At 37.8% G+C, this 12,697-nt stretch overlaps 1 protein-coding gene across 2 annotated transcripts in view; it reads left to right on the forward strand.

The window, feature by feature from the left end:
- Positions 1-12,697, forward strand: part of LOC106871631 (uncharacterized) — a 59,874-nt gene that overhangs the window by 12,067 nt on the left and 35,110 nt on the right. For both annotated transcript variants that reach the window (XM_089342786.1, XM_089342785.1), the window contains exons 3-4: positions 1,752-1,842; positions 3,531-3,736. In XM_089342786.1, coding sequence (XP_089198912.1) covers positions 1,752-1,842; positions 3,531-3,736 — 297 coding nt within the window. The remainder of the gene's footprint in view (positions 1-1,751; positions 1,843-3,530; positions 3,737-12,697) is intronic.

Here is a 12,697-nt window from a genome sequence, read left to right on the forward strand (position 1 = left end):
TGTTGTCGTAGTAGGACATGAGCATTCGTTGAACATCTTTTGGAATCCAAAAGAAGTCCATCGCTGCTCTGATTACCGCGTGTGGAACAGATTCATATGTATTGGCAAGATCTAGCCAAACAATGTGCAGGTTTTTCTTCAGTTGTTTTGCACAGGTGATAGCTTCCCAGATGGCAAATGCGTGTTCTATGCACCCAGGGATTCCGGGGGATTCCTGCTTTTTGGATTGCTTCATTAACGTACCCGTTATGCTGTACGAATCTTTTGATTCGTCTAGCAATGATTCCAAACATGATTTTCCCGTCAGTATTTAATAATGAAATTGGTCTAAATTGTCCTAGTGTTTTTGCATCTTTCTCTTTAGGTAAGTAGATACCTTCAGCTATACACCATCGCTCTGCTACGTCTTTCTTCTTCCACATTTCTCTTATCAATGCAAATAACTGTAAATGCAATTTCGGGCAATACTTGTAAACCTTGTAGCTCACTCCGTCGTTCCCTGGTGAACTTTTTGCTCTTGCTTTTCTTATGAACTCCTCTATTTCTTTCCGTTTGATGTCACACAAATCGAAAAGTACCCTTGGTTCAGGTAGTTTCTTCAGTCCGTGCATTTCTGGGAGTACTTTATTTCTGTCAGAGTCGCTGTATGTCTCTTTAAGATGTTGTTCGAGCTCTTCTTTCGTGCAATCCAATTTTCCGCTTTTACTTTCAGTATAACGCCACCATCTCAACCAGTGCTGCAGTTGAGCACTTATTCTCTATAGGCAAAGATATTTTGAGGGCCAAAGGAGCCACTCTGTCAGATGGTAACTTTGAGAGGCTGATGTTTATGAAGGGCAACCAGCATTACACTGAGGTGATGGAGTAAGCCCAGCCAGGGTAGTACACCTTGATCATCATCTGATCTTGGCATGATACCAATGCTATACTATACCTTTTTGAGTCATTCAATACTTTTTGTTCAGCAAATAAAGTATATGTTGATTGAAAAACAAATGTTTAATTTCATTTGTTCATTTAATTATTTGTGTACACCTTGATCATCATCTGATCTTGGCATGCTATGCTTTCTTGGAAAGCCCTATATCGAAGCTACGGCATAAAAATGTCAGCTTTCTTGATCTGTTTTCAGGGGTTTTAGAGCCATTGAACCAAACTGAAAATAAATAATTTATTCATGCATGAAGAACTTTGGAAACAAGCCTGTAGGTGTTTCTCTTTCGTTGGGGAGGCACAAGGTGTGAGAGTTTTCTTGTTGCTTTTGCTATTATTGGATTTAATCCTTTACCTTTGGCAATATAAAGGTCAAAGGTACAAAAATCCAGTATTTAAGCCCTTAATAATTGTGTGTGTGTGTGTGTGTGTGTGTGTGTGTGTGTGTGTGTGTACACTACTCCAAAGTTCTGATTGTACACCATAAATGTTTTACCATCATCATCACCATCATTATCATCATCATTGTCATCGTTGTCATCACCATCATCACCATCATCACCATCACCATCACCACCACCACCACCACCACCATCATCATCCTCATCACCACCACCACCACCACCACCACCATCATCATCATCACCATCACCATCATCATCATCATCACCATCATCATCATCATCGTTGTCGTTGTCATCGTCGTCATCATCATCATCATGCTCATCACCATCATCATCAACATCGTCATTGTAATCATTATTAACCTATTTTAAATAATCTGTTGCTCTTAATTTTGTTGATTTATTTTATTTTAGGCAATTGTTCGAAATCATGATCTTCAAGAAGCGTATTCTGGCGAATGCTCGGGCACTTTTTGTAATGGGACAATAATCACATTGCAGAAAAGTAAGCTGTTTGCCTTAAGGCTGTTTTTTTTATGTTTGTTGTTTTGGCTTGTGTTTTCCTTTTCAACTCATTAAGGAATTCTTTTGTTTCACACACACAGACATTGAAGAATAAGGATTATAAGATTAATGGGCTCAACTATCAAAGATCAATTTCAGGAGTTCAAATCTTATTGCTGCCATTCAGTCCCCAGGAAAGACACATTATTCTATGCTTAGAGGTTCAATTCACAGTTGTGTAGTCAGTAATGAGAAAGACAAAGAGTTACAAAATCAATATCTGTAATCAATCAATAAATCATTATTTGAAAGTTTCAACAACTTTTCCAATTAATGTCAACGTATGAAAGTGGATATAAAAGTAATATTTTCTAAAATGGTTAAAGCAGTAAATTTTACTCTGAGATTAAGATTTTGCATAAATAATTTAAGGGTTCATTTATGAAAAATACTTATTGGAATTTCATTTTTAGATGAAGAAAGGAAAAATCTAGAGGCAATTGTTGGAGACTCTTAAAGAAAAGGCGAAGAAATTTTAAGACAATGGAATTAATTTCTCAAAGTAATTTAAATGATTATCAAGAAGGGAAGTCTGGTCTTTATTTGCAGGTAAGGGGGACAACAATGGTTATGCTTCAGTCTGTTAGACCTCATTAGGATAGTTTAGTTATTCCAAATGACACTGATTTTTACATATAGAAAAACTACAGCAAATAAATTTGAGTCAGTACATTTTGTATAATTAAAATTTTTTTTAATGAACTAAGGGAGATAAGTCAGAGAGATCAATGGCATGAATTTGCAATGAAATGAAATTTTCTCAATTAAAATTTATTCATATCACTTTTTCTCTCTAGTCTTAATGCATATTTTCTGCATTCACCACATATGTTTCAATATACACAAATACCATTATTATTATTTTGCCAGCTGTAGAAACTCTGCCAAATCAGATTGGAGCCTGGTGTAGCCATCTGGTTCACCAGTCTTCAGTCAAATCGTCCAGCCCATGCCAGCATAGAAAGCAGACGTTAAACGATGATGATGAGTATTGTAAAAATGGTGCCGTATAAAAAAACCATTCACACCAAAAGCATATAGAAAGTTTGTTTACATATAGAAAAGCAAACACGAACGATTATAGTTCTTAAATTTGACCAGAAAAGGGAAACTGATTTGCTGGTGTAAAGGTAATACACTTAGCCATGTTAACAAAAGGATGTGGGTTCAACTCCAATGCAGATAGGAAAGCCTTTTTTTCTGTTGAGGGCTTATATGCCCCTTTATTAAATTATTTTCCTTAGTCATTGCACGATGATCACCATAAGCTTTAAGCTTATATAAAAAAGTACCATTATATATATATATATATATATATATATATACGATGGGTTCCCTTAGGTTTCCATTCACTAAATCCACCCACAAGATTTTGGTTGACCCAAAGCTTTTGTACAAGACACTTGCCCAGAACCATGTGGCTGAGAAGCAAACTTCCTCCTACACAGTCCCACCTAAATGTAAAAACTGTAATAAACTATGGTAGAAGATCAGAGACAATATTTTCCAATCATGTTCTTATAATTTCCTTTTAAATCTTCCTCCTTATAAAAGTAATTGATGTTTTAAGTTTATTCATTTTGGAACTTTGTTGTCACTGATGTCCAGTTTTCTCCCTCTCATTTCTAGTGGCAAACTGGACTGTTGAAATTACACATAGTCACATACATGATGATTTTAAAGATTATTTTATTACTTGGCATGGTGAGTTGGTCAATATCACGTTTGGAAGAAATTCAAGAAAGTCAAATGCATCATTCTTTCGTCTACCGTCATCCAATCGTGGGTCATGGGTAACTGTTTACACCAAAGGAAAATTTTGGTTGGATAAAACGGTGAGTAAAACCTTTATTTTGTTTGTTTCCATTTCGAAAGAAGTTTCCCTTCTTCACTCAGCTTCATCTCTTTACATGTTTCCAGGGCTTCCACAGTTATCTTTTCTTTTTTACTTGTTTCAGTCATTAGACAGCGACCATGCTGGGGCACTGCCTTGAAAGATTTTAGTTGAACAAATTGGCCCTATATTTTTGCATTAAAGACTGGTACTTATTCTATCAGTCTCTTTTGGTGAACGACTAAGTGCCAGATAAGTAATAATATCTCCACAGGTTGTCAAATGGTAGTGCAGGTACAATCACACACACACACACACACACACACACACACACAAACACAAACAAACAAACATACATGCATACATGATGGCCATTCACTCGTGACCGAGGAAGACCATTGCTGACCTTCAGGAACATTCTGCGCTCTAGTACTAACTTACATTTTGCATTTACGACTCCGTTGGTGGCTAATGAGCCCTGCTCTTGATAAGCATACACGACTGCAAACATTGCAGATTAAGCTTTCCCCATTCACTATATGAGCCGTGCACTTTCGCGCAGCTTGCTTAAATTCTTCATACTGGATACGTGCTCTCTCAAAAGTGTTGATCCCCTCCTTAACCTGTTTCCTCCATCTGTGACGATGACAGGCATTGTTCTCCCAGTCAGTGTCCAGCATATCACAAGCCTTTAATGAGGACTTGACACAGTCCTTAAAGCGCAGCCTTGGTTTCTGCCGGAGTCTCCTTCCATTCACAAGTTCTCCATAGAGCATCTGCTTAGGAATCCTGCTATCCTTCATTCTAATAACGTGTCCAATCCAACGTAACCAGTGCTTGTGCACCATCGCCTCAATACTCAGGATATCAGCTGTCCTCAGGATCTGTGTGTCTGGAATCCTTGAGGTCCAGCCAACATTGAGAATGTACCTGAGACATCTCTGATGAAAGTGTTCAAGGACCCTTACCTGACGTTTGTACAGAGTCCATGTTTCATACGAGTAGAGGAGCGATGTTAGTACACAAGCATGGTACACAGCAACTTTTGTTTGCCTTGCTATGCCATACTGGGACCAGACACAAGACTGAAGAGACCGGAAGGAATTAGTTGCTCTCTGCAACCTGAAAGATATTTCCTCATCCAGGGAGCAAGAATGGCTGAGTGTGCTGCCCAGGTAGACAAACTTGTCTACTACCTTCAGAATTGTTCCTTCAACCAAGATAGCTGGTTTCACATATGGAATTCCTGGTGCAGGTTGGAACATTACAACAGTCTTGTCCAGGCTAATGGCAAGTCCAAATGCCTTGCAAGAAGCAGAAATGCAATTCATGAGTATTTGCATGTCATCCACTGTATGAGTGACTAAGTCACAGTCATCTGCATAAAGGAGGTCACGAATAATAGACTGGAGAACCTCTGAATTGGCAGCAAATCGGCGAAGGTTAAAGAGGCGGCCAGAAGATCGATATCTGACATAAATTCCCAGAGAGCTAACCTTAGCAAAAGCATGAGTAAAAGCAGCAGCAAAGTACAAAGAAAAGAGAGGTGGAGCAAGGATGTCACCCTGCTTGACACCATTCTCTACAAGAATGGGTCCCGCCATGCCACCACCAACATTGACCCAAGCCTCCATCCCATCATGAAATGATTTAACTATAGATATAAAGTGATCTGGACATCCAAGTTTGCCAAGTATTTTCCATAGAAAGGCCCTATTTACAGTATCAAAGGCCTTTGTTAAATCAATGAATACCTGGACAAGATCCATATTCTGCTCATAGCACTTCTCCTGCATCTGTCTTGCTGTGAAGATCATATCCATTGTCCCTCTACCAGATCAGAAGCCACATTGAGATTCAGATAGGACATCATTTACGAGACACCCATTCAGACGAGTAAGAAGAATATTTGCCAGAACCTTGCCAGCAGCTGATAATAGAGCAATACCTCTGTAGTTACCACACGTTGTTCTGGCTCCTTTTCCTTTATATAGAGGAAGAATAATTGCATCCTTCCAGTCCTTAGGGATTGCGTGATGTAATTACCACCAAATCGCAAGACCTCAACACAAATTCCATCCTTTCCAGGTGCCCTACCAAGATTCAATTTACTTATTGATGTCATTACTTCATCTATTGAGGGCGAAGAGTCTAAGGAGCCAATGACAGGTCTTTGTTGCATAGTATCAATCACTGTTTCATCCACAACTGACTCATGGTTTAGGAGTTCAGAGAAGTGTTCGATCCAGCGACCTGTGATTTCTGTTGATTTAGTAAACAGGGTGGAAGACTCCTTGGAAAGCAAAGGAGCTGATGTGGAGCTCTTAGGTCTATAAGCTCGCTTCATAAGATGGTAAAGCTTCTTGCTGTCATTTGCATCAGCAGCAGCCTGAACATCACGAGCAAGATCCTCCCACCAAGTGTTCTGCATCTTCCTGAGAAATCGCAGCAGTAGTGATTTTACACTGTTATAGTGGGCAAGTGCTAGACTTCGCTGCACAGTAGACAGTTCTCTGTGTAGCAATACACTGTGAGCATGGCGCTTTACCACCAATAGTGGCTGAACTTCAGCATCATTCTCGTCAAACCAGTCTCTGTGTCTGGCAGTAACATATCCCAGGGTTTCGGCTGCACATTGTAGAACGTGGTCTCAAAAATCCTCCCATGCTGCAGCAGTTTCAATGCTGGACAAGCGAGTCTGAAGTTCTTTCCTAACCACAACATCATATACCTTGTGGACATTTAGACGGTGAGGAATGCTGACTGGTCCTCTTCTTTCTTTTTAACTCTAATTACCATTCGGAACTTTGCTCGCACCAGACTGTGGTCAGTCCAGCATTCTGATTCATGGAAGGACTTGACATTACAAATGTCATAAATGTCACGCTTGCGGATGATGACATAATCCAGCAAGTGCCAAACTTTGGACCTTGGATGCATAAAATGAGTGCTTGCGATGTAAAGTCCATGTTCTTCGCAAAGCTCCAGTAGCATGAGACCATTGCTATTCATTTTCCCTACTCCAAAACGTCCTAGAGAGTTCCATGTTTGCCAGTCTGTTCCAACTCTGGCATTAAAATCCCCCAGTAGAATGACTTTATCAGAATTGGGGATTTTTCTAAGTATGGCTCTCAGCTGGATATAAAACATTGTTTTATCTTCATCGCAGCTAGTCAAAGTAGGTGCATAGGCACTTATTAGAGTAGCAAACCGCTTACCTTTCAAGTGCAACCGTAGCGTCATTATGCATTCATTTATAGGAACAGGGAGCTCTTCCAACTTCTTAAGGATATCAGATCGGACTGCAAAATCAACACCAGCCTCTCTGCGCTCCTCCTTCTGCCTTCCCTTCCAAAAAAAGGTGTATCCACCTCCTACTTCCTCAAGCTGACCATCATCTTCTAGACGAGTCTCTGAGAGTGCAGCTATATCAATTTTATAACGGTTCAGCTCACGAGCAACAAGTGCAGTGCGTCTTTCAGGCCTACAATCACTCTTGTTGTCCAACAGGGTGCGCACATTCCAACATGAAATGTTTAAGTTCCGTCCAGATTTTATAAATAAAAGACTCTTTGTTTTTCGAGCGCAGGATGGACATCCGTCAGTCGCGCTAAACTGACCAGATATGGAAAGACAGGTAATTTTTGGTTCACCTTTTCTAGAACCTCCCCGGAGCTGGTCAGACACCCATGCAGCAACCGAATCCTACCACTGTCTTGGGTGACAAGGAGACGACTTTATATCTAGCATGGGCCGCCTACGTGCAGGTCGCTGACTACATGCTTCCAACCCATCAGGTCTGCATGCTTCACCACCTTCCCATCGCCGCAGGACTTCCGAATGAAAAAAATATATATATATATATATATAAAAAATAAAAATGTATACTAAAAATGAAGAAAATATATACTAAAAATAAGATAAATATATATATAGGAAAAAAAAAAAAACGCACATGTCAAGCAGAGGTCGGCAATGCCTGTGCTGAGTTTTAGGTCCACTGAGGCTTGCACAACACCTCATAGACCCTCTCCACTTTATTGACATTATCCAGAGACAAGCCAGAGCAAGATGTCTGGTGCCAATATAAGTCACAGGCTCAGGGATGTGGGAGTGCCGTAATCTCTAGCACAGACCAAAGATCCCCAAAATGTCCAATGCCATTCCCTGCATATATTTGGTTTTATATCAGAATGGCCTTCTCCTAGAGACATGCTTCAACAAAGGCTGAGGGGTGCCTCACTCCCAGTGGTCTTTCAGCACGCCGGACACCATCCCGGAATTTCTGTGTACCCGTGCTATTCCTAGATAGCCGTTGAGCCTGCACTAGGTCCATCCGAGCTTTCGATAGGTCTTGTTTTTAATCCTGCTGGGTTTCTAGCAACCCTCCTCACCAGGGTAGCCTAGTGGGGGTGCCAGTTTAGTCGCCGGCAACCCTACCATGCAACAGGTTGTACTGGATTACATGTTACCAGTAGCACTTATGAGAGCCTCATACGTGACCTGACATGCATACATACATACATACATACATACATACAGATACCTATATATATATATATATATATATATATATATATATATATATATATATATATATATATATATATATATATATATATATATATATATATATTAGATAATAAAATGAATGGTTTATACCTGGTAGCTTACTGGTAAAGCATGGCCTCTTTAATAGTGTTCATTATGTGTATGGCAAATGAGAGACGGAAGATGGAAAATATGAGTGTTTTAATTAATCACTATCGATCTCTCACGAGTGGGATACTTAACTGGTTCAGGAGCATCCAACAGTGCAGATGTGTCTCTTTGGGTGATAAATAGACATAACATGTTAAAATAATAGTTCTGCCATGTATAACATAACTTGGGCCATGGTAAGGCACTCAAAACCATATCATATCATTTCCAGGAGATTCTGTGGACCAATGACAGGATCATTAATCGAATTTCTGAAAGACTCTCAACATACCTGCATGCATCTAAATGCACCTTTGCACAATGCAGGGGCAATGAATCTGAGTAACTGTTAATATGATTTACCTTAAGGTATGAAGGAATTAAGTTTAGCTTTAACCTCCCCATTTTTATAAACACCAAGTGGTTATTTAACTCGCTATGTGAATGTATGTGCACAAAACCAGATGTATGTGTGTACTTGCATCTTCACAGAGGCTTATATGCATGCACCATACAACTTATGTGAGGGCATTTATACATCCATATCCAGTAACGGTTATCTTTAATACTTCTTCCATTGTATTGTGTGTTTGTTTCTGTTTTGCATCTCATCACCATTGTCATTTAGCGTCCACTTTTCATGCTGACATGGGTTGGATGGTTTGACTGAGGACTGGAAAGCTAGGAGGCTGCACCAGTCTCCAATCTGAATGCCCTTTCTAATGCCCTGGAAGCCCTTTCTAATGCCCTGGAAGCCCTTTCTAATGCCAACCACTATAAGAGTGGGTACATTTCGTGTGCCACCGGCATGGGAGTCAGGTGGCACATGCTCAAATGATGGTTTTTATGTGCCAGTCAAGCGGCACAGCACCTATTATTTTATTATTGATCTTCTATGTTAATGAAGCATTATACTTTAATTTTCTGCTTTTCTTTAAATGAAATGAAAAGATACATTGTGGCACTGTTATTTTAATGAGTTATGTCTATTTATCACCTGAAGAGACACATCTGCACAGTCAGATGCTCCTGAACCATTTGTCAAGTATCCCAACTGTGAGGGATCAATGCTAGATTTGTCAAAACAATTGTAGTGATTAATAAAAATTCCTGTATCTTCCATCATGTCTTTCATTTACCACACACACACACACACACACACACACACACACACACACACACAACACACACACAAATATATGTACTAGCAAATGCATCCGTCTTTTGGATGGTGTAATTCATTATAAAGGTGCACTCCTGTGGACGGTCTAAGTTGAATTAGCCCACAGTTAGAAGTCGTTTCAAGTTGATAAGTATAAAATGTATAATTACTATTTTTGTTAGCAGTTTATGATATGGCATCAAGCAACTTAGGTATTGAATAAAGTTTTCTAAACACAAATTTAGCAGTTAGTAATAAATGTTAAATTTGTGTTCAGAAAGTCCATGAAATGAGATCGCATTTGCAGTAGGTATTAAGGATCCTGTAACTTACCTGAAGTGTTTTGTATCATGTACTTATTTTTCTCATTATGCCTGACACAACCACATTGAAGTTTTTTTTTTCAGTAAAAGTCATGAATGATAAAGAAAAGCAAACATTTATAGCAAACCCACGAATAGAATAATGGCATGTACAAAAATAAAAGAGCATGCTTATGAGCGAACAGCATGTGTGAAGTAAGAAGGGTCATTGAAGGTAATGTACTGTTAACAGCAGTCAGGGAAATGAAGCAAAATATCAATGGAATGGCAATGCAGGAAGTCTCATTGCTAATGGCTACGGTCTGGTGTAGATGTGAAGAATGCAGTAGAGGAATAACTACTGTAGGGCTGCTTTGTATACGTTATTTTGGGGTTTTCCTTCAAGAGCATAGATGAATATGTTGTCTGGATGGTCAACTCTGGAACAACCAACAAAGAACTGTCAATGAGAAAAGCACAATGATCGAAGGTCCAATCTGACAACTTTCAGTGACTGACCTTGTGCTTTGTTAATTGTCATGGTGAAGCTGAGTTTGAGGGGGAATTGAAGTCTCTGCATAGGGTAGGAGCAGTCTGTTGGGCTCAATCAGTTTCTGAATGTTACTTCACAAAGAATTACCTCCTTTGTCCACAATAGTCACTGTATATCAAAAGTGAAAGTTTTCTTGACTCTTTATCTTGAAGTCACATTACTCCATATTACTCAATAAAAGAAAAATCTAAAGAGTGTAGAACCATCTGCGGAACATAAGTGATGTATTTGTCAATCATGATCGAAATTGAATGAAAACTATTGATTCTACATATATATATGTATGATAGACTCTCCTATCAGTGTTGACGTATGAGGATCTGACAACCTACTCTTCCTTTGTCACAATACTTAGGTTAAATGTGAGTCCTCCCAACGATTTTTAAAGAAGAACACAGATGCTGCAAGTATGAGGATCGCAGGTCAGTGCAGGTGGTATATTTGTGCCCACGCTTCTCCTTTGCCTTGCACTCCTAAGCCTGTCAATGCTGGTTGCAACAAAGTTTCTTATACCATTTTGATACAATGATCTCATACACACACATACATACATATATATATATATATATCAGTAAGATTCAGTTGAATTAGGTACTTAAATTGAGGTACCTCGTTAGGTTGGAATTATGTACAAACACAACAATATTAAGTAAATACCAAACTTGATACATAAGTACTGGCCGAATGATATTCTTGCAGTGTATGTAGGCAATTAGACATAGCTGAGGGAAGAAATCCCCTCTTGAGCTATTCAGACATGTAAATTATATTAAATATACGGTCCATAATATTTACAAAGGGCAGATTCTGAGACAGATGAATGAAATATAAATGAGTGATTATAGAAGTACAGGTATGAAACCATTATGGCTATTTCTAATGACTCCTTTAATTGATTAATGAAGATATCACATCATTGTAAAGAAACCATTTTCATCAGATGAATTTATGAACTTCAAAATAAAGGACATTCAGAATGATTTAACCACCCTAGAGATTATTATAATATGTATCTACCCCTTTCCAAGATTGGTTTCTTTTATATATAGTTGATATTAGATTATATTTTCATTTTCTGTTATTACTGCATTTGTTTTTTTTGCACATAAAATTATATTTATTTTTTACTAAACCTTTATTTAGCAGTTGTTATTATTAATAACATCAGGTTTTGTTCTCCCCTAAGTACAACGTATAACATTCAAGTTCTTTTATCTTTTATTTTATTTTTGTTTTTAGTTTTATTCTTATTAATTTTTGTTATTTTTATTTATTTTAATTTTTACTAATAAACTTTTTTATAATTTTTATATATTTTTACTTCTTTATAATTTTTATATATTTTTACCTTTTTATATATTTATATATCTCATTGTATACTTTATATTTTTATTTACCTTATATTTTTTACAATTTTAACTTTTTAAAAATCTATATATAAAATACACTTCTTTATATATTTTAAATAATTCTTAATCATTTACCTTACATTTAACACTTAATATGTCTTATCGTTATCCTCCTGTAATTGATGTGTATGTTCAAATAATTTTTAAATTTTATTTTATTGGTATCTTTTTTATAAGTTTTATATATTTTCATTTTTACCCTAATATTATTTACATACTCTACATTTCTTTAGATTTGAATTCTCTTATTTCTCTTACCATCCTGGTAACCAACTGATTAACAGAAATGGCTATCAAATCTGTCCCTCACCCTCCCTAAAGTCCAGCCCTTGCTCTCTCTGACTTTTGCTTGTCCCCCAAGCTGAAGGAGAACTTCAGGGACAGTGATTTTGAAGACATTGAGAAGATAAAGGAGGCTGTGACAAGGGTCCTGGACATCTTCTCTTTAAAGCACTTCCATGGGGCCTTCATTAATTAGCTGGAACACTACAAGAAGCGCATTGAAGTCCAAGGACCCTGCTTTGAAGGAGATTAGAGTTTTGTACTTCTTTAAAATTAAGAAATGTCTCTCCTGAAAAAGTCTCAAAAGTTCTGCAATGCACCTTGTATTTGAACAGCTGAGCTCCTCTAAACATGGTGTTGTATGACTATTTATAAAGCTATCAATATTTGAAAGAACATTTCAGTTGAAGTAGAGATAAAATTGCTGAGTGGAAGAATAAGTTAGGTATTTCTCATCTGTATAATTACTGGATCCAGAACAAAATGACCCCTGTTCAAAGCCCATGTGTTTCCTGGAGAAAAAATTATCTCTCTTTCCATTTTTTTCTTTTAC

Source organism: Octopus bimaculoides, chromosome 26 (genome assembly GCF_046866305.1).
Source record: "Octopus bimaculoides isolate indiv1 chromosome 26, ASM4686630v1, whole genome shotgun sequence".
Classification (NCBI taxonomy): Eukaryota; Metazoa; Mollusca; class Cephalopoda; order Octopoda; family Octopodidae; genus Octopus; species Octopus bimaculoides.